Here is a 22,081-nt window from a genome sequence, read left to right on the forward strand (position 1 = left end):
TGGGACTTTAAAAAAAAAAAAACAAAACACACCGATTTGTTTCAAATTATACAGCATTTATGGAATCAACTGCCAAAGAATAATACCCCAAACTGTGACTCGTACTCTACTTAGCTAGGAAACATAATGCAGAATGTCTACTTAAATAAAACTTTACATCCTTAATCCGCTTCATAAACACAAACTAATCCATTATAACAACATTTAAACACTTAATATTGCACACTAAAATGGAACTTGTGCAATTGCCTGGGTGAAGGATCTTGAGAGAAAAAAAAAATCTCCTGAGCACAACCTTAGTTCTGAGTCTCAAGATATATTTGGGGGAAAAATAACCCAGTCTTCTCTCCTCTCCCTGAGAGGAGTGGAGAAGAAGAGGTGCTTGAAGGCAATGTGTTAGGCAGCAATCAATTAATAAGTGGTATTTATTGAACACTTACTGTGTGCACAGCACTGGACTAAGCGTTGAGAGAATACCATACAACAGACTTGACAGACATGATTCCATCTCATGACACAGCATAATGAAAAAGACAATGGTCCTGGGTTGTCAGGGGCTGTTATCAAACAACCAGGCTGCTTTTGGCCAAAACCTTCTTCAACTATGCTGGGACCAGATCAGAGGGGCTGCACAACAGCAAAGAGAAGAGAGGGGAACCACTTGGAATTACTCCCTAAAGTCTAAGGAGGCAATATGGTCCAGTGAAGAGAACAAAGACCTTCCCCTTCAAGAGGCTAAGAGTAAGGCCATAATGTCTTTTTTTTTCCTCATGGCATTTGTTAAGTGCTTATTATGTGCCTCACACTGTACTGAGTGCTGGGGTAGATTCAAGATAATCAGGTTGGACACAGTTCATGTCCCATGTGGGCCTCACAGTCTTATTCCCCATTTTACTGAGGTAACTGAGGCATAGAGAAGTGAAGTGACTTGCCCAAGGTCACACAGCAGACAAGTGGCGGAGTGGGAATTAGAATCTAGATCCTGCCAACTCCCAGGCCCATTCTCTATCCACTAGACCACGCTGCTTCCTGTGCCCAAGATTTGGTAGATTGGGAGTTTTGTGGGGCCCATCTATATTGCCCATGACTCGAGGTTGCTGAGCCCATCTATATTGGAAAGGACTGAAGAATTCAAGCTGGCCCAGCACCCCAGGATCCATCACTGGAAGAAATGTATAATGTATGAAAAAAAAAAAAAAGGATGATTGTGAAGTTCAGGAAACAGCTCATTTGCTGAGGTGGCATGCACCGCCTACAAGAAACACTACCATATACCCCCTGTCCAATGCTTGCAAGTCAGCACTGGGATTGGAGTCTACTTTTCAATCTCAACTACTGAAAGCACCACTCAATCATATTTATTGAGCACTTACTGTATGCAGAGTAATACAACAATATAACAGACACATTACCTGCCCACAGTGAGCTTACAGTCTAGAGGGGGGAGAGAGACCTTAATATAAATACATAACAGATGTGTATATAAGTGCTGTGGGGATGGGAGGGGCAGTGAATAAGAGGAGCAAGTCAGGGCAACGCAGAAGGGAGTGGGAGAAGAGGAAAGGAGGGCTTAGTCAGGGAAGGCCTGTTGAAGGAGATATGCCCTCAATTAAGCTCTGAACGGGGAGAGAGTTATTGTCTGTCATAAGTGAAGCAGGCGGGCGTCCCAGACCAGAGGCAGAATGTGGGCAAGAAGTTGGCAGCAAGATGGGCTAGATGAAGGCACAATGAGTAGACTGGCATTTGAGAAGTGAAGTGTATAGGCTGGGTTGTAGTAGAAGAGTAGAGAGGTGAGGTAGGAGGAGGCAAGGTGATTGAGTGCTGTAAGGAGCTTCTGTCTGATGCAGAAGTACATAGGCAAACAACTAGAGGTTCTTGAGGAGCGGGGAAACTTGGACTGAATGTTTTTGCACAAAAATTATCTGGGTAGCAGAGTGAAGTATAGACTGGAGTGGGGAGAGATAGGAGGCTGGGATGTCAGTAAGGAGGCTGACACAGTAATCAAGGTGGGATAGGATTAATGCTTGGATTAACGTGGTAGCAGTTTGGATGGAAAGGAAGGGATGGATTTTAGCCATGTTGTGGAGGTTGAACTGACAGGATTTAGCGACAGACTGAATATGTGAGTTGAACGAGAGCGAGTGGTCAAGGTTACAAGCTTGTGAGACAGGAAGGATGGTGGTACTGTCCACAGTGATGGGAAAGTCAGGGAAAGGACAGGGTTTGGATGGGAAGTTAAGGAGTTCTGTTTTGGACATGTTAAGTTTGAGGTGATGCCAGGACATCCAAGGAGAGATGTCTTGAAGGCTGGAGGAAATGAGAGACTTCAGAGAGTGAGAGAGATCAGGGCTGGAGATGTAAATTTGAGAATCACCCACAAAGAGGTAGTAGTTGAAGCCAAGGGAGCGAATGAGTTTTCCCAGGGCGTGGATGTAGATGGAGAATAGAAGGGAACCCAAATCTGAACTCTGAGGGACAACATCAATTCAACATCTTTAATAAACATGCTATTAAATCAACTGGAATTTTGTGGGACAAAATCTAATGGGTCATTTATCCCATTTCAACCAGAAAAAGATACCCTGGGCAAGGAGTCTAACTAGGAATTCCACTCTTTCTGTAAAAGGACTGGGAAGAAAGGTCTCTCTCCGAACCCAGGAGTTCTGCCTTTCAGCTCCAGCCATCACCTCTCCATTTTGCCCATGCCCCAGAGCAGTCTGCATATTGTAAAGGGAAAACTGAGAGGGCTCCTTATCCTGCCAAAACTGGAAACACTCCCAGGTTGGAGGAGAGAGAGAGAGAGATGACAAGTGTTCTCAGAGGATGTCATTTCCCTGAAATACTATATCCCCTCCAGCCTGTTTTCTGCATTTCTCCTCCTCAGAAAACAATGTCACAATACCTAATGTAGTGCCAGTGCTTGACATCTTGCGATAAAGTTGACGGGAAGGGATCACTGCTTTCAACTTTAATAGATTCTTATTTCCTAGATTTCATCTGATACACCTTCTTCACTTTCACCTGCAAAACATCTCCAGATAAATTAAAACCAGCCCCTTCTCATCTAGAGAAGGACTTTAATGACATCACTATCCTAGTAAACTGGTGAACCCGGAACCCAAAGAAATTAGGCCAAGTCTGAAATACATGAGGATGTATAAAATTTAAAGAAAAATGGCAAAATGCTACTACTGTCCTGTAGATTTCTGTTGCTCGGTGCCTGTCCGTTCCGCCTTCAAAACATCGCTAAAATCTGCCCTTTCCTCTCCATCCAAACTGCTACCGTGTGAATGCAATCACTTAGCCTATCCCACCTTGATTACTGTATCAGCCTCCTTGCTGTCCTCCCAGCCTCTTGTCTTTCCCAACTCCTGTCCATACTTCAGACTGCTGACTGGAACATTTCCCTACAAAAACGTTCAGGACATGTCTCCCTACTCCTCAAGAAACTCCAGTTGGTGGATGTCCATCCACCTCCGCCTCCTATGAGAAGCAGCATGACCTAGAGGAAAGAGCCCAGGCCTGGGAGTTGGAGGACCTGGATTCTAATCCCAGTTCAGCCACTTGCCTGCTGTGTTACCTTGGGCAAGTTACTTAACTTCTCTGTGACTCAGTTACCGCATCTGTAAAACAAGGATTAAATCTGTGAGCCACATATGGGACACGGACTATGCCCAACCTGACAAAGCTGTAATAATAATAATAATAACTATGGTTCTTAAGCACTTACTATATGCCAGGCACTGTACTAAGCGCTGGGGTGGATACAAGCAAATCGGATTGGACATTGTCCCTGTTGCTGGATCGCTAGGCTTGTGAGTCGATGAAGAATGCAGACAGCTGTGAGAATTGATGCGAACTGCAGGACGCATTGATCATCGACACTTTGAATGCACCTGAGGGCCAGGGTTCCACCCGGGGATAGGCCTGTCTGAGCGTCACTTGCAGTGCCACATGGGGCTCAGGGTCTTAATCCCCATTTTACAGATGAGATAATTGAGGCACAGAGAAGTGAAGCAACTTGCCCAAGGTCACACAGCAGATAAGTGGCAGAGCTAGGATTAGAACCCAGGTCCGTCCACTTCCCAGGCCTGTATTCTATCCACTCGGCCACTCTGCTTCTCTCTTCCTTACTGCTCTTCTTAATACTTTCTGGCCCAGGCTTCAAAAGCAATGGTTGTATCTTCCCCGGGAATGATGGAAAAAGTGTAGATGTGCATCTGGAAACTTGAAAAGTTCAATCCAGATGCCAACATCTACCGTGCCAACAATTTATAAAGCAACCCTCCTCCAAATTAAAATCTGCTTACCGAAGGATTTCTTTCCGAGTGAAGAAAGAACAGTCCTAAGAAAGAAAACAGAAAATGCATACATTGGTTGATTTCATTTATTTATGTGTCTTCAGAATCTCAGGCTCTGCTGTATAAAAAAACATTTTGACCAGGACAAAATTATTCCCTCTTTCCTACACAAGGTAGGCAGTAGGTATTGTAAGAGAATGATTGAATAAACTGGGATAAATCGATAAAGAACATTACTGTTGGAATGATAGTTATTTATCAAAATGTCAGCTGGGAAAACAGTACAGAGAGAAGACCTGACTCACCAATTGAGAGGAAAGAACCCTCTATTTGGAACTGTCCCACTTTTGAAAGGAGGAAGGGACATGTTTGCCACTGAAGTGTCTTGTTCTGACAAATGGGCTTGCGGACCATTCAGGCTGATTGTAAACCCACAAAGGGCAGAGACCACATCTTTGTTTGTTGTATACTCTCCCAAGGACTTAGCGTAGTGCTCGGTACACAACAAAACCAAAACCGAGCAGCATGACCTAGGAGAAAGAGCAGAGGCCTGGGAATCAGAGGGCCTAGACTCCAGTCCCAGCTCTGCCACTTGCCTGCTGTGCCTCAGTTTCCTCATCTGTAATCTGCAAAAGTCACTTAACTTTTCTGTGCCTCAGTTTCCGCATCTGTAAAATGGGGATCTGATATCTGTTCTCCCTCCTACTTACACTGTGAGCCCCATATGGGACCGGGACTGTGGCATTTGTTAAGCACATATTATGTGTCAGGCATTGTACTAAGTACTGGGATGGACACAAACAAATCGAGTTGGACATGGTCCCTGTCCCATATGGGGCTCACAGTGTGCGTGTGTGCACGTGCGCATGTTGCATTGACAGGGCTCTTGGCCCTGGCTTCTCACCTCACTCCTCTCCTTCTACAACCCAGCCCACATGCTTCACTCCTCTACAGCTAACCTTCCCACTATGCCTCCATCTCACCTACCGCTGCCCACCCCTAGCCCACACCCTGCCTCTGCCCTGGAACATCCTTCCTCCTCAGATCCAACAGACAAAAAATTACTCTCCCCCTCTTCCAAGCCTTAATGAAGGCCCATCTCCACCAAGAGGCCTTCTCAGACTAAGCCCCCACCTTTCCTCTTCTCCCACACCCTTCTGCATTGCCCTGACTTGTTTCCTTTGTTCTTCCCCTGTCCCAGCCCTAAAGCACTTATGTATCTCTCTGTAATTTATTTACCTGTATTGATGTCTGTCTCCTCCACCTCTAGATTGTAATCTGGCTGTGGGCAGGGAATGTGTCTATTGTTGAATGGTACTCTCCCAAGCGCTTAGTACAGTGCCCTGCACACAGTAAGCACTCAATAAATTCATTCATTCATTTATTGAGTGCTTACTGTGTGCAGAGCACTGTACTAAGCGCTTGGGAAGTACAAGTTGGCAACATATAGAGACGGTCCCTACCCAACAACGGGCTCACAGTCTAGAAGGGGGAGACAGACAACAAAACAAAACATGTGGACAACTGGCTCACAGTCTAGAAGGGGGAGACAGACAACAAAACAAAACATGTGGACAGGTGTCAAGTCATCAGAATAAATAGAAGTAAAGCTAGATGCACATCATTAACAAAATAAATAGAATAGTAAATATGTACAAGTAAAATAGAGTAATAAATCTGTACAAACATATATACAGGTGCTGTGGGGAGGGGAAGGAGGTGGGGCAGGGGGAGGGGGAGAGGAAAGAGGGTGCTCAGTTCTTTAGCAATTCACTTGAATGGCAGGATAAAAGACCCTCTTGTTTTAATAATAATTTTGGTACACATTAAGCGCTTACTATGTGTCAAGTAGTGTTCTAAGCACTGGGGTAGATACAAGTTAATCAGGGTGGATGCAGTCCCTGTCCCACCTGAGGTTCACGCCAGCACTTTTTAAACTATCTGATGAAAGCTTCCAACAGAAAGAGGAAATAGACAGGGAGAACTGTGGAAGTTTTCCTCCTCAGATGAATTGGATCTGGAGAACTGTTAGCTCCAGTATGGAGGTCTGGAAGAATGGTCCTTCTCTTCTCATCTGGGTGCCTTGAGTGGGTAGGGTAGCGTGGATCTCTTATACTGGGGCCTTCCTCCCCAAGAAAACCATTCTTTCTGTTCCAGTAAACTAGAATTGGGTGTTTGTTTTTGTTGGCCATTACTGAGCAGAATCTCTCTGTAGAGAAGCAGCGTGGCTCAGTGGAAAGAGCCAGGGCCTTGGAGTCAGAGGTTGTGGGTTCAAATTCTGGCTCCGCCACCTGTCAGCTGTGTGACCTTGGGCAAGTCACTCAACTGAATGAATGAATCTACCTGTTCTGTTTGTTGCTGTTGCCAGTAAAACCTGGTCAGTCTGCTTCTTGCTTAACCCCAAGGCCTACTAGCTGGCAAATACACTTTACTGCAGTGCACCTGTGACAAACTGCCTTCAGGGGACTGCTGCTTTAGGAGCGGGGAGTCCTTACAAAGTGGTTTGAGCTTGCTACCTCAACTTCATCTCCTCCAAATCCCTCCTTCATCCTCTACACTCCAACTTCCACCCCCTTCACTCCATTAAAGGCAGAGTCAGGGGTCATGAGTTCTAATCCTGGCTCCACCACTTGTCAGCTGTGTGACTTCGGGCAAGTCACTTAATTTCTCTGTGCCTCAATTACTTCATCTGTAACATGGGGAATAAGACTGTGAGCCCCACATGGGACAACCTGATGACCTTGTATCTACCCCAATGTTTAGAACAGTCCTTGGCACATAGTAAGCACTTAAATACCATTAATATTATAATTATTAAACTGCTTTCTCCAAGGTCACGGATGACTTCCTTTGTGCCACAACTAATTCTCCTCAACCTCTCAGCTGACTCTGACACTGGGGACCATCCATCCCCTTCTCCTCAAAACACTAAGTAACCTTGGTTTCCCTGACACTATCCTCTCCAGCCTCTCCCAGCTCTCTGGCTTTCCCTCCACCTCCCACCCACCGTGATGGTCCCTCGAGGCTTAATTCTGGATCCCCTTCTCTTCTCAACCGACATTCACTCCCTTAGGGAGCTCACCTGCTCTCACGGCTTCATCTACCACTTCTCTGTAGATGACTCCCAAATCCTCCTCACTAGCCCCACCTCGCCTCTTATGTGACATCGCATCTCCTGCCTTCAGGACTTCTCCACGGGTTCAAAACCAAACGTTTCATCTTCCCTCCCAAGTCCTCTCCTCCATATAACTCTCCCAGCACTGCTGACAACCCCCTCCTCCACCATTTCTCATCCCACACTCTTGCCATTTTCCTTGACTGTTCTCTCTCTCTTTCAACCCCCATATTCAGTCTGTTACCAAGTTCTGTCGGTTTTCTCTTTACATCATCTCCAGAACCTTCCACCTCCTCTCCAGCCAAACTTGCCACCTGTTAGTCGGCTTCCTCCCCTCCTCTCTTCCCTCCTGTCCCATTATACCCAATGTCGCACCATTCACTCTTACCAAGTCAACCTATTCCCTGTACATTCTGGTCTCTTGCTGCCGACCTCTTGCTCACATCTTCTCCCTTCTGCTTCAAACGCCTTCCTCCTCTATATCCGGCAGACCACCGCTCTCCCCACTTTCAAGGCCCTTCTGAAATCACATCTCCTCCAGATAACCTTCCCCGATTAATCTCTCATTTCCCCAGTCCATTTCCTGCAATACTGCCACTTTGTCACTTCCACATCATCTAAGCACTTGGGTACTCATCATTCCCTACTGCACTTACAAATGCATCTTCCTACTCTACTGCTTTTCCCTTCTTAGAATTTATTTTCATGCCTGACCACCCACCCTCTCACCCCCGAGCTGGATTGCAAACTCTTTGAGGGTGGGCTCCTGTCTATTAATTCTATCGTATTCTCCAAAGCACTTAGCACAGTGTGCTCTGTGAAGAGTAGGCACTCAGTAAATACTACTGATTGAAGGCCATGGCTAGGAGGTTTTCAATCTCCAGGGCTGACCAGGCCTTGAACTCTAGACTAGAGCTCCAATTGCCTTTCTCTGGGGTTTGAGTTTAGGAGTAGAGAAGACATTTCTCGGCTGCTGTCGGCCTCCCCGGAGGAACGGGTCCCGCCAAACGCCCCTTTCTCTCTTCCAGATAGAAAAAGAAATACGGTAATGTTATAGCAGGCCTCAGGATCCCAAGAAACCTTCTTGGATTTCAGGGGGAGCCACCACACCTGCTTGCTCTCAATTATTTAAACTCCGGGGCCTCTCCTCCTATCCCACCAGAAGGGAAGCTTCTTGTATAACCGACTCATGTTACGGGGTCACTGTGGGTTGGCTCCTCGTAAGCAATCTCATTTGGTCCAGAGCCACGCAGAGGGAATAGGAGTCAGGTAGTTAACTCTTCCTTAATTTCACATTGTGTAAGACCTGTCGCTTATGGACAATGTTTCCCCATCCGCAGCTAAGGCCGGAAGCTAAAGAAAGTGTAACGCTATCGGCACGGATTTTGTTGGACATTATATGAACAATAATGTGCCTCTTCTTTATTCTGTGTTCCGCAAGCACCTAGTACGGTGCCTCATATCATGTGGGCGCTCAATAATACTGCCGCTACTACTACTACTACTACTACTACTACTACTACTACTACTACTAAACCAGAGAGCAACTTGGGGCTTCAAGGGAAAGGGACACAAAGTGGAAAGTACCTGTCACTTTTGAAATAAAGAAACTTGCAATGCAAATGGAGGGAACAGGAAATTGGGCGTTGGACTCCCTCAGAACTTATCAGAGAAGTGCTGCTGGGAAAGGTGAGAAACTCAGGAGGGAAGAGGGACGTGTATGCACAAAGAGATGGAGTCAGATAGCTTAATGCACAAACTGAGGCAGCACAGAAACCCTGGCCCCTGAACTCCAGCAGGAGTCTAGACAGGATCTTGGCGTGAGCTCTGAGAAGGAGGGAGAGGGAAATTTTGTTCCCGGTGGGCTGCAGATCTGATTAGGATGTTGGGAATGGAGATTGGACTTGAAAACTGGAATCAGTCCCTAAATGAAATTTTTCCGGGACAGAACAGCTGGTGGCGGGACTTTGCGAGATAGGAACTCGGCTCCGCAGGATAGAAGGAAGACCTGGGGGCAATAAAAAAAGAGAAAGAGTCAAGAGTGAAGGGGAGATGTTGGAAGAGATGCTAAATTTGATTCAGAATAAAGCTCAATTACAAAGGAGAAGGAAGATTGGGGGCTAGATCCTAAAAAGCCAGTTCAGTCAAATGGTCTCTAGATTAACAACGGTGCAAGTGCTTGAGGTCTCTTCCCCTTGCTCAATCGATGATACTTATCGAGCACTTACTTCATGTAGAGCACTGTACTAAGCGATTGGGACAGTACACTATAACATGAGAACAGACGCATTCCCTGACCACAACAAGCTTACAGTCTAAATAGAGAGACAGACATTAATAAAAATAAATGGGAACACCTCTTCGAGTCTTAGTTCACCCTTCCCGCAAAGTGGGAATAGGGTTCGGAAGAGCTGCCATCTGATCTGAAAGAATTTCTGACCCATTAGATCTGGGACGATACCTAGAGCTTCCCTAGAGAAGCAGCGTGGCTCAATGGAAAGAGCACGGGCTTAGGAGTCAGAGGTCATGGGTTCAAATCCCGGCTCCGCCCATTGTCAGCTGTGTGACTTTAGGCAAGTCACTTAACTTCTCTGAGCCTCAGTTACCTCCTCTGTAAAATGGGGATGAAGACTGTGAGCCCCACGTAGGACAATCTGATCACCTTGTATCCTCCCCAGCACTTAGAACAGTGTTTTGCACATAGTAAGCGCTTAACAATTGCCATCATTATTATTATTATTATTCCCCTCCTTCTGCTTGAGGCAAAGTGGAAGACTGGGTTTGGCTGCTATGATCTTGGATGTCAACCAATCAAACACATTTATTGAGGGCTTATTGTGTGCGGATCACTGTACTAAGCACTTGGGAGAACACAGAACTGAGTTGGTAGACACGTTCTCCGCCCACAATGAGCTTACAGACTAGACGGGGAGACAGACATTAATATGATTACATTATGGAAATGTACATAAGTACTACGGGACTGGGGTGGGGAGAATAAAGGGTGCAAAGCCAATGAAAGGGTGACCCAGAAAGGAGTGAGAGAAGAGGAAATGAGGGCTTGGACGGGGAAGACCTCATGGAGGAGATGTACTTTTAATAAGCGTTTGAAGGTGAGGAGAGTGAGCATGTGTCAGATACAAAGGGGGAGGGAGTTCCATGCCAGAGGCAGGACACGGGGGGAGAGGATGGTGGCGAGACAGATGAGATCGACGCACAGTGAGTAGCTTGGTGTTAGGAATGCTAGCATTAGAATGTCAATTAGGAATGACAGGAATGATGGTTGGGACTAAGTTTGCGGACAGCAGGGTTCATTCTGGAAAGGACCTGGACTCTGGGAAGAGTAAAATGATCCAGTTTGGGGAAGCTTGGAATATTTTTAATGAAATCTGGGAGTGACTGGAGCTCTGGAAATTTGATTCTATGTTTAATAAAGACTTTTTCAAGGAGGAACATTGAGGTGAATCATCCCATTTTCCAGGGGACCTTCCTGGGAACCAGACCATGACATTCATAAAAAAACCAGAGAGGGTAAAAATGAGGGATCTAGTGTGGCTAATGTCTCGACTCTCCTAATAGCTTGGGGGAGGTGCCGGGGGATCACACATGTACTTAAGGCTCCTGGGAAAGTACAAGATGGGATTCTGGCCAGGAACCATCAAAGTCCGCGAAGGACCACAGGCAGAACCTTACCGAACTGACCACAGCCAGATCCCACTGAACTGACCATAGCTGGGCTCCTACTTCTGGAGTCTGAGCCTGCTCTGGTGGACAGATTTCCCGGAGCTCAGCCAAGAGAAAGGGCTGGTCTCATCCCGGCAACGGTCATCAGTCAGAGTGGCCCAGAAGATAGAACTTGGCCTTGGAGTCAGGAGACGGGGTTAAGGTACCATCTCTGCCACTGGCCTACTGGGTGACCCTGGGAAAGTCACAACCTCTCCAGGCCTCATTTTCCTCATCATCTCCCCCCTGCTTAGACCGTGAGCCCCGTGTGGCAGAGAGGGGACAGAGAAGTGAAGCAACCTGCCCAAGGCCACCCAGCAGACAGCGGCAGAGCTGGAATGAGAAGCCAAGTCCTCTGAACCCGGACCTCGCCTGCAATTCATTCATTCATTTAATCGTATTTGTTGAGCGCTTACTGTGTGCAGAGCATTGTACAATCAATCGATCAATACCAGGCACTGTACTAAAAGCTTGGGAAAGTACAATACAATAGAGTTAGTAATAATAATTGTGGCATTTGTTAAGCACTTATGTGCCAGGCATTGTGCTAAGTGCTGGGGTAGCTACAAGCAAATCAAGGTGGGCACAGTCCCTGTCCCATGTGGGACTCTCAGACTCAATCCCCATTTTCCAGATGAGGTAACTGAAGCACAGAGAAATAAAGTGACTCACCCACCTTTACACAGCAGATAAATGGCGGAGGTGGGATTAGAACCTATGACCACCTGACTCTCATGCCCATGGTTTATCCACTACACCATGTTCTGCCCACCAAAAGCTTTCAGTGTACTGCCCGCTGCCCTCAGATATACATTCATCTAGGTTCCATCCAAAAATCTCCCGGGGTCTCCAGGTGAACCATCCAAGGCCGTGTGAGCCCTAGGCTGGGCTGAGCTGAAGGAAAGGCAGTCACTATCAAGAGCAACTCTATTGGACATTTTTAAATGAAAAAATTCAAGATTCCATGGAGGGTCTTGTTTTTCATAAAAAAATGGAAGTTCCAAGTTAATGGGAAAAGGGATCCTGGGAACAACAGCTGTTGGCCACTTGGCGGGCCAGTACATGGAGGGAAATTGCTTGGAACCCACAGGTAAGAGGCTGGAGAAACAACAGCTGAGAGGAAGGGAGTAGCACCATGAAGATGATACCGAAAAATAACAAGGATGACATGTATTCTCTAGACAGTAAGCTGGTTGGGGACCTGGGGTGGACTCAAGCTAATCAGGTTGCACACAGTCCCCGTCCCATCTCAGGCTCAAAGCCTCAATCTCCACTGTACAGATGAGGGAACAGAGAAGTGAAGTGGCTTGCCTAAGGTCACCCAGCAGACTACCAGGAGCATTAGAACCCAGGTCATCTGACTCCAAAATCCATGCAGCTTCGCTTCAGGACTCAGCCCATAAAAGTCCCTGAATAGGGAGCTTACATTCTCCAGAGGGAGACAGACATTAAAATAGATAAGCTCACACTATACCACGGGCGGGAATCTGCTCTGGGCTGAGGGGCTGTGCCTCACCTCTCCCTCTGGGGAATGATAGCAAGGCTGTACAGAGGGCTGACACAGTTATCTGGCCTCGAGAGCACAAGTGGAAATATCTAATATACCAATCAATCAGTGACATTTACTGAGCGCTTACTTTGTGCACCGCACTGTACTGTGGGCTTGGGAGAGCACAACAGAGTTGGAAGATGCGATTCCTAATAATAATTGTGGTATTTGTTAAGCACTTAATCTATGCCAAGCTCTGTACTAAGCCCTGGGGTAGATACAAGATAATTAGGATGGACCCAATACCCTGTACCGCATGGGGCTCACAGTCTACGTAAGCAGGAGGTCAAGTACTGAATCCCCATTGTACAGATGAGGAAACTGAGGCCCAGGGAAGTAAAGGGTCTTGCCTAGGTCGCAGAGCAGGCAAAAGATGGAGCCAGGATTAGAACACAGGTCCCCTGATGCACAGGCTCTTTCCACTAGGCCGCTCTGCCCCCCAGCTCACCTTTCTGGTTTCACAGTAATTCTCATTGTTTGTCTATCCTAAGAGCTGGACATGATGGAAGGTTTTACCTGACTCTGTGATTATCTAAAGGCCTGTGTAAATACAGTTATTCTAAATAACTAAGGCTTGCTCTCCCTGCCAGAGCATCAACAGGACCAAAAGCACCCCTCCCATCCCTGCATGGCCATCCAAGGTACTTGAGCTAAGACACCGCTCAGGTCACTGTGAGCAGTCTCTCATTTCCACTCTGACTGGACCGATCCATATTTCAGGTCCCCAGGCTCCCTGATTTTTATGTTACTGTTGTCAAGCTATAAATGGGGAGGAAAAATTCCAATTTTTTCTCCTTTATCAGTTGAGGCTTATTTCCTCATCCTTTGCCCCCATCCCACTCCCACACTCCCAAAAGGGTACCAGATTCATTCTATCGTATTGAGTGCTTACTGTGTGCAAAGAGCTTGGAGAGAGTACAATACAATAAAAAACAGACACATTCCCTGCTCACAACGAGTTCACAATCTAGAATTCGGGGGGGGGGGGGGGGGGGGGGGAGATGGATGAAGAATAACATCATCTTCCTGACATTACTCCCTTCCTCTCAGCTGTTGTTTCTCCAACTTCTTAGCTGTGGGTTCCAAGTCAGGGTGAAGTAGAAGGGAGGAGGAGTAGAGGAAAGGAGGGCTTAGTCTGGAGAAGGCTTCTTGCAGGAGATGTGCCTTCGACAAGGCTTTGAAGAGGGGGGAGAGTAATTGTCTGTCAAATATAAGGAGGGAGGGCATTCCAGGCCAGAGGCAGAAGGTGGGCTAGAAGTCAGCGGCAAAATAGACTAGATAGAGGAAGAGTGAGAAGGGTGGCATTAGAGAAGCAAAGTGTGTAGGAGAGTGGTGAAGTGAGGTAGGAGGAGGCAAAGTGACTGAAATGCTTTAAAGCCAACAGTGAGGACCTTTTGTTTGATGCAGAGGTGGATGGGCAACCACTGGAGTTTCTTGAGGAGTGGGGAAACATGGTCTGAACATTCTCGTAGGAAAATGATCAGGGCAGCAGAGTGAAATACGGCCTGGAGTTGGGAGAGACAGGAGGCAGGGAGATCAGCAAGGAGGCTGATTCAGTAATCAAGGCAGGATAGGATAACTGCTTGGATTAACATGGTAGCAGTCTGGATGGAGAGGAAGGGGTAGATTTTAGCGATGTCATGAAGACGGAACTGACAGGGTTTAGCGATGGATTGAATATGTGGGCTGAATGAGAGAGCGGAGTCAAGGATAAGGCCAGATCCCAGTTTTGGTGAGAACCCAGACCCTCTTCACTCTTTATGCTGAGATGAAATCCCAGGTCCTGCTAAGGAGAATGTCACCATGTGTTCAAAGCACGCAGCAGAAGAACGGTCATGTGGAGCAGTCTGCAGGTCCCCTCACCCCACATTCCAGGACAGGCTCATGAGCTTAATCAACTATATTTTCTGAGCGCTTATCATGTGCAGGGCACGGTACTAAGCACTTGGGAAGGTGCAATACAACAAAGTTGGTAGAAACGGTCCCTGCACACGGTGAGTTTACGGTCTAGTGGGGAGAGGGCTTAATAAACCCTCAAGTCTAAGGCCCAGAAGCAGTGCCTTTAAGGTTATTTCCTGGCAAATGAAATCACTTATTTTGGAAACTGGGGTGGAGGGGAAGGAGTCCCCCCGGCCCCATCCCCTTTAGACTGTGAGCTTGCTGTGGGCAGGAATGTTTCTGTTGTTATAGTGTGCTCTCCCAAGCACTTAGTACAGTGCTTTGCACACAGTAAGGGCTCAATAAATGTGATTGAATGAATGAATGAATGGTTGCCCTCCTGAATGTTCTCTGCTTGGCTGGGGCCTCCTCGCCCCTCCTGCCTGTCTTTGAGGGCAAGGCAGCAAGGATGGTGGGGGGGCTGCTCCTGGAAGAGATGGTCGGGGGGGGGTCACAGGTGCAGCTGGAGATTGATTTCCAGTGAGGTGGGAAGGAAAGAGTTTAGGAGGGAAAAAGGGGGTGGGGAAGGTGCACCCCCTTTATTCCTACCCCTCTTCCAGAACCCTGCTGAAACTTCCCATCTCCTGCATGCAGGGTGGAGGGGAGGGGGGCTGGGGATTTGCCCTTTTCGAGGAGGAAGGTTGGAAGACACCCTCCCCCCCGGCCCCACCGCAGTGACCGAAGAGTCTGCAAAAGGGCGGCAGGTCTGGACTGATGGTCTCATTGAAGGCCCATTTCCTCCAGGAAGCCTTCCCTGATTGAGCCCTCCTCTCCAATTCTCCCACTCCCTTCTGTGCTGCCTGTCCTTACTCCTTCGTTCATCCTCTCTCCCTTCCCCACTGCACAGGGTCTGTACATCCCTGCAATTTATTTATCTCTTTGTTTCTATTACCGTCTGTCTCCCCTCTAGACTGTGAGCTCGTTGTGGGCAGGGGATGCGTTTGACGTACCGATGCTACTGACGCCTGTTTCCTTGTTTTGATGCCGGTCTCCTCCCTTCTAGACTGTGAGCCCACTGTTGGGTAGGGACTGTCTCTATATGTTGCCAACTTGTACTTCCCAAGCGTGTACAGTGCTCTGCACACAGTAAGCGCTCAACAAATATGATTGATTGATTGATTCTAGACTGTGAGCCCGTTGTGGGCAGGGACTGTCTCTATTTGTTGCTGAATTCTACTTTCCAAGCGCTTAGTCCAGTCCTCGGCACAAGGTAAACAGTCTTCTAGACTGTGAGCCCACTGTTGTGTAGGGACCGTCTCTCTCTGTTGCCAACTTGTACTTCCCAAGCGCTAAGTACAGTGCTCTGCACACAGTAAGCGCTCAATCTTCCCAAGCGCTATGTACAGTGCTCTGCAGACAGTAAGCGCTCAATAAATACGACTGAATGAATGAATGGAGGTAAACGCTCAATAAAGACGATGAATAAATCGATAGATAATGGGATGGAGGGCTTCTCCCTCGTGTGCCTCTGCAGGAGCCCTAACGAATCCCCCTCGCCCCCCGCTTCGGGAGCAGAGCCCACTGTTGGGTAGGGACTGTCTCTCTATGTTGTCAGCTTGTACTTCCCAAGCGCTTAGTACAGTGCTCTGCACATAGTAAGTGCTCAATAAATACAACTGATTGATTGATTGATTAGTCCAGTCCTCGGCACAAGGTAAACAGTCTTCTAGACTGTGAGCCCACTGTTGGGTAGGGACCGTCTCTCTCTGTTGCCAACTTGTACTTCCCAAGCGCTACGTACAGTGCTCTGCAGACAGTAAGCGCTCAATAAACACGACTGACTGAATGAATGGAGGTAAACGCTCAATAAAGACGATGAATAAATCGATAGATAATGGGATGGAGGGCTTCTCCCCCGTGTGCCCGGGCAGGAGCCCTAACGAATCCCCCTTGCCGGAGCAGAGCCCACTGTTGGGTAGGGACTATGTTGCCAGCTTGTACTTCCCAAGCGCTTAGCACAGTGCTCTGCACACAGTAAGCGCTCAATAAAGACGATTGATTGATTGATCCGAGGGGCTGCCTCTCGCCGCCCCCGGCCCCCCCCTGACCTGGTAGTTGTCCAGCTGCTCGTCGGTGAAGATGGTCTGCTTGTTCCCCATGGTGGAGGTGGTGGAGCGCTCCCCAGGCCCAGCTGCCTCCCATGAGTAGCCGCCGGGAGCCCCCCGGGAGACCGGGGAGGGGGCGGGAAGTCAGGGATAATGATGGAGGGGGACCAGGAGGAGGAAGAAGAGGAAGAAGAGGAGGAGGAGGGGGAGGAGGAGGGGGAGGGAGAGGAGGAGGGGGGAGGAGGAGGGGGAGGGAGAGGAGGAGGAGGAGGGGGAGGAGGAGGGGGAGGAGGAGGGGGAAGAGGAGGAAGAGGAGGGGGAGGGAGAGGAGGAGGAGGAGGGGGAGGAGGAGGAGGAGGGGGAGGAGGAGGAGGAGGGGGAAGAGGAGGAGGAGGGGGAGGAGGGGGAGGAGGGGGAAGAGGAGGGGGAGGGAGAGAAGGAGGAGGGGGAGGGGGAGGAGGAGGGGAGGAGGAGGAGGGGGAGGGAGAGGAGGAGGAGGAGGAAGAGGAGGAGGAGGAAGAGGAGGAGGAAGAGGAGGAGGAGGAGGAGGAAGAAGAGGAGGAGGAAGAAGAGGAGGAGGAGGAAGAAGAGGAGGAGGAGGAAGAAGAGGAGGAGGAGGAAGAAGAGGAGGAGGAGGAGGAAGAAGAGGAGGACTTTTAGACTGTGAGCGCACTGTTGGGTAGGGACTGTCTCTATATGTTGCCAATTTGTACTTCCCAAGCGCTTAGCCCAGTGCTCTGCACATAGTAAGCGCTCAATAAATACGATTGATGATGAGGAGGAGGAAGAAGAGGAGGAGGAGGAAGAGGAGGAGGAGGAGGAGGAAGAAGAGGAGAAGGAGGAGGGCCTTGCCGCTCACATGTTGTCCCGGGCTTGTCCCCCGGCGGGCCGCTCCGGTGGCTGGGGCGGGGGCGGGGGCGCGCGCAGGCCCGGCGGCGGGAGCGCGCCCTCCTGGCAGGCCCCGGCCCCGCCCCTCATTCATTCATTCATTCATTCATTCATTCATTCATTCATTCATTCACTCATCTTTATTGAGCGCTCACCCGTGGGCGGAGCGCCGGCCTCAGCGCTTGGCACGTACAAGCTGGCAACGTGGAGAGGCGGCCCCTGCGAGCGCTTACTGTGTGCACGGCGCTGGACTAAGCGCTTGGGGAAGGCCAAGTCGGCAACGGGTGGAGACGGTCCCTACCCACCAGCGGGCTCCCAGGCTAGAAGGGGGAGACGAGGCAAAACGTGTGGTCAGGTGTCGAGTCGTAGAAGTAAAGCTAGATAACAACAATAATAATAATAATAATGGCATTTGTTAAGCGCTTACTATGTGCAAAGCACCGCTCGAAGCGCTGGGGAGATTACAAGGTGATCAATCAATCAATCAATCAATCAATCGTATTTATTGAGCGCTTACTATGTGCAGAGCACTGTACTAAGCGCTTGGGAAGTACAAATTGGCAACACATAGAGACAGTCCCTACCCAACAGTGGGCTCACAGTCTACAAGGGGGAGACAGAGAACAGAACCAAACATACCAACAAAATAAAATAAGTAGGATAGAAATGTACAAGTAAAATAAATAAATAAATAGAGTAATAAATATGTACAACCATATATACATATATACAGGTGCTGTGGGGAAGGGAAGGAGGTAAGACGGGGGGATGGAGAGGGGGACGAGGGGGAGAGGAAAGAAGGGGCTCAGTCTGGGAAGGCCTCCTGGAGGAGGTGAGCTCTCAGCAGGGCCACTGCTCGAAGCGCTGCTCGAAGCGCTGGGGAGATTACAAGGTGATCAGGTTGTCCCACGGCGGGGGCTCACAGTCTTCATCCCCATTTTACAGATGAGGTCACTGAGGCCCAGAGAATAATAATAATAATGGCATTTGTTAAGCGCTTACTATGTGCAGAGCACTGTGAAGATCAGGTTGTTCTACGGGGGGGCTCACAGTCTTCATCCCCATTTTACAGAGGAGGTCACTGAGGCACAGAGAATAGTAAGCGCTTAACAAATGCCATTATTATTATTATTGTTGTTATCTAGCTTTACTTCTATGACTTGACACCTGACCACACGTTTTGCCTTGTCGTCTTGTCTCCCCCTTTTAGACTGTGAGCCCACTGTTGGGTAGGGACTGTCTCTATATGTTGCCAACTTGTACTTCCCAAGCGCTTAGTGCAGTGCTCTGCACACAGTAAGCGCTCAATAAGTACGATTGATGATGATGATGCAAAGCACTGCTCGAAGCACTGGGGAGATTACAAGGTGATCAGGTTGTCCCACGGGGGGGGCTCACAGTCTTCATCCCCATTTTACAGATGAGGTCACTGAGGCACAGAGAATAGTAAGCGCTTAACAAATGCCATTATTATTATTATTGTTATCTAGCTTTACTTCTATGACTTGACACCTGACCACACGTTTTGCCTAGTCGTCTTGTCTCCCCCTTTTAGACTGTGAGCCCATTGTTGGGTAGGGACTGTCTCTATATGTTGCCAACTTGTACTTCCCTAAGCGCTTAGTGCAGTGCTCTGCACACAGTAAGCGCTCAATAAGTACGATTGATGATGATGATGCAAAGCACTGCTCGAAGCGCTGGGGAGATTACAAGGTGATCAAGTTGTCCCACGGGGGGGGGGGGGGCTCACAGTCTTCACCCCCATTTTACAGATGAGGTTACTGAGGCACAGAGAATAATAATAATAATGGCATTTGTTAAGTGCTTACTATGTGCAGAGCACTGTGAAGAGAAGTGAAGTGACTTGCCCAAAGCTGACAAGTGGCCGGGATTTGAACCCATGACCTCGGACTCCAAAGCCCGGACTCTTTCCACTGAGCCACGCTGCTTCTCTATTTTGTCAATGATGCACACCACTGACAAAATAAATAGAATAGTAAATATGTATAAGTGAAATAGAGTAATAAATCTGTACAAACATCTATACAGGTGCTGTGGGGAGGGGGAGAGGAAAAAGGGGGCTCAGTCTGGGAAGGCCTCCTGGAGGAGGTGAGCTCGCCCCTCCTGCCCCTGCCCCATCCCGGGCAGCGTCCAGCGTTGGCCCGGGGTCCCGGGGTCCCAGGCTCGGTTGTTGGGGTACCCAACCTGACGTTTGCCCAGCCGCTCCGCCCTGCCCTCCTCTCCCAGGACGATGGTGGAGCTACCGCCACTTCGGTCCATCTCCCTCTAATAACCATGGCACATTTGTTAAGCGTTTCCTATGTGCCAGGCACTGTACTGAGCGCCGGGGCGGAATACAAGCAAATCGGGTTGAACACAGTCCCTGTCCCACATAGGGCTCACTGTCTAATTGCCCATTTTACAGCTGAGGTCACTGAGGCACAGAGAAATAAAGTAACTTGTCCAACAGCACACAGCAGACGAGAGCCAGAACGGAATTAGAACTCAGGACCTTCTAACGCCCGGGCCCGGTCTCTATCCACCACACCAGGCTGCTTCATCCCCCTTGCTGGCCCCACAGCACTTACGTACATAGCTGTCATTAAGGTCTGTCACGCCCCCGCTAGACTGTTATTTTACTTGTACATATTTACTATTCTATTTATTTTGTTAATGATGTGCATATAGCTATAATTCCATTTATTCTAACCATTTTGACACCTGTCTACGTGTTTTGTCGTCTGTCTCCCCCTTCTAGACTGTGAGTTCGTTGTTGGGTGGGAACCGTCTCTATATGTTGCCGACTTGGACTTCCCGAGCGCTTAGTACAGTGCTCTGCACACAGGAAGCGTTCAAGAAATACGATTGAATGAATGAATAAGCTCATTGTGGGCAGGGAATGCGTCAGTTTATTGTTATATTGTACTCTCCCACGAGTTTAGCACAGTGTTCTGCACACGCTAAGTGCTCAATTAATAGGATTGACTGACTGGCCTCACTGGATGGGTAAAGGATACTGGCAGTGCCCAGCAGTGAGCAGGCCCGGGATGGTTCATGGGGCTTGGCCAAGTAAAGCCAGGCAGTCCGGACCCAACCTAAATTCCGGGGTCGCCCCGATTCCCTGACGGTGTTGAGAGAGCCTGGGGTTGGGGCCCAGCCAGAACCCTCAGTATTTCCAAGGAAGGAGGCCTGGGCTCTGCTGTTTTTATCCCTATCCCGTTCAAAGGTTTGTATTCAAAGTTTCGTGAGTGAAACTGAACCCTTGCTGATGGTATTCCCCAAAGGTCACTGGGAATCAGAGAATAATAATAATAATAATAATGGCATTTATCAAGCGCTTACTATGTGCAAAGCACTGTTCTAAGCGCTGGGGAGGTGACAAGATGAAGTGTGGCAAAAGCCAGCGGGGTAACAACCACATTATTAACGAGGTATATCAAATCACTTTGGCTTCCCGTTTTTCTTTGGTATTTGGTCAGCGCTCACGCTATGTGTCAAAAACTGTTCTAATCGTTGGGATAGGTGCAAGTTATTAGGACAGACCCAGTCCCTGTCCCACGTGGGAATCACAGCCTACGTAGGAACGAGATGTAGATTGTAGGCTGGAGATGTAGACTGGGGAATCATAGAGATAGTAGTTGAAGCCAGGGGAGCTCCTGTACTCTCCCAAGAGCTTAGTACACAGTACTGGTGGAGCCGGATTCTAATCCCGGCTCTGCCACTTGCCCGCTTTATGACCTTGGGCAAATCACTTAACTTCTCTGTGCCTGTTACCTCATCTTTAAAATGGGGATTGAGACTGTGAGCCCCACATGGGACCACGGCTGTGTCCACACCCTATCAGCTTATATCCACCCCAGCACTTAGTATAGTGCCTGGCACATAGTAAGTGCTTAACAAATACCACAATTATTGCTCCTATTATTATTATTATTACTGCTGACAGCGATCAATAAATACTATCTATAGATTGACTGATTGATCGAAAGTCTCTCTCAGGCACACATACCAGTGGGTGAGTCTCATCTTCAGCAGCATAACCTTCAAAATTAAGGACAGCTCTATTCTACCAAGTAGATTTTTTAAGTCTCAAAGATAATGTACTCTAAATTCTGTAAACTCAGGATTCATAGTGTGGTACCAGGATAATGTTGGCTCAACAAATGTATTTCAATGATGAATAATTTAAAGCTCATTATCCCGTTGGAGATGAAAGCTGCTTTACAAAGCTGTTTACAGATTGTTTAACTCGTCAGTACCAGTGGGTCTGCACGGGGCAAATGTGTTTTTTGAAGATTTATGTTTCTGAAGAAAAATCTAGTTTGGGCCCAAATGAGGCAAACTGCACTTAGAGAAGCAGCGTGGTCTAGCAGAAAGAACACAAGGCTGGGAGGTCAGAGGACTTGGGTTCTAATCCCAGCCCTGCCACTTGCCTGCTAGGTGACCTTGAGCAAGCCGCTTAATCTCTCTGTGCCTCAGTTTCCTCATGTGTAAAATGGGAATTAAATACTTGTTCTCCCAT

The 22,081-nt window shown here is 48.2% G+C and overlaps 1 protein-coding gene across 3 annotated transcripts in view; it reads right to left on the reverse strand.

Annotated features, from left to right (window-relative positions):
- Positions 1-16,821, reverse strand: part of CIB2 (calcium and integrin binding family member 2) — a 46,209-nt gene extending 29,388 nt beyond the window's left edge. The window contains exons 1-2 of one of the 3 annotated variants that reach the window (XM_038767187.1): positions 16,675-16,821; positions 4,311-4,345 (exon numbers count right to left, since the gene is read on the reverse strand). In XM_038767187.1, the coding sequence (XP_038623115.1) occupies positions 4,311-4,345; positions 16,675-16,725 (86 nt within the window). In that variant the 5' untranslated portion in view covers positions 16,726-16,821. Of the gene's footprint in view, positions 1-2,902; positions 2,973-4,310; positions 4,346-11,109; positions 11,148-16,674 lie in introns of those variants that run through there. The other 2 variants (XM_038767188.1, XM_038767189.1) reach the window with 2 other exon arrangements.
- Positions 16,822-22,081: the final 5,260 nt, after the last annotated feature.

The sequence above is a fragment of the Tachyglossus aculeatus genome, chromosome 26, assembly GCF_015852505.1.
Source record: "Tachyglossus aculeatus isolate mTacAcu1 chromosome 26, mTacAcu1.pri, whole genome shotgun sequence".
Classification (NCBI taxonomy): Eukaryota; Metazoa; Chordata; class Mammalia; order Monotremata; family Tachyglossidae; genus Tachyglossus; species Tachyglossus aculeatus.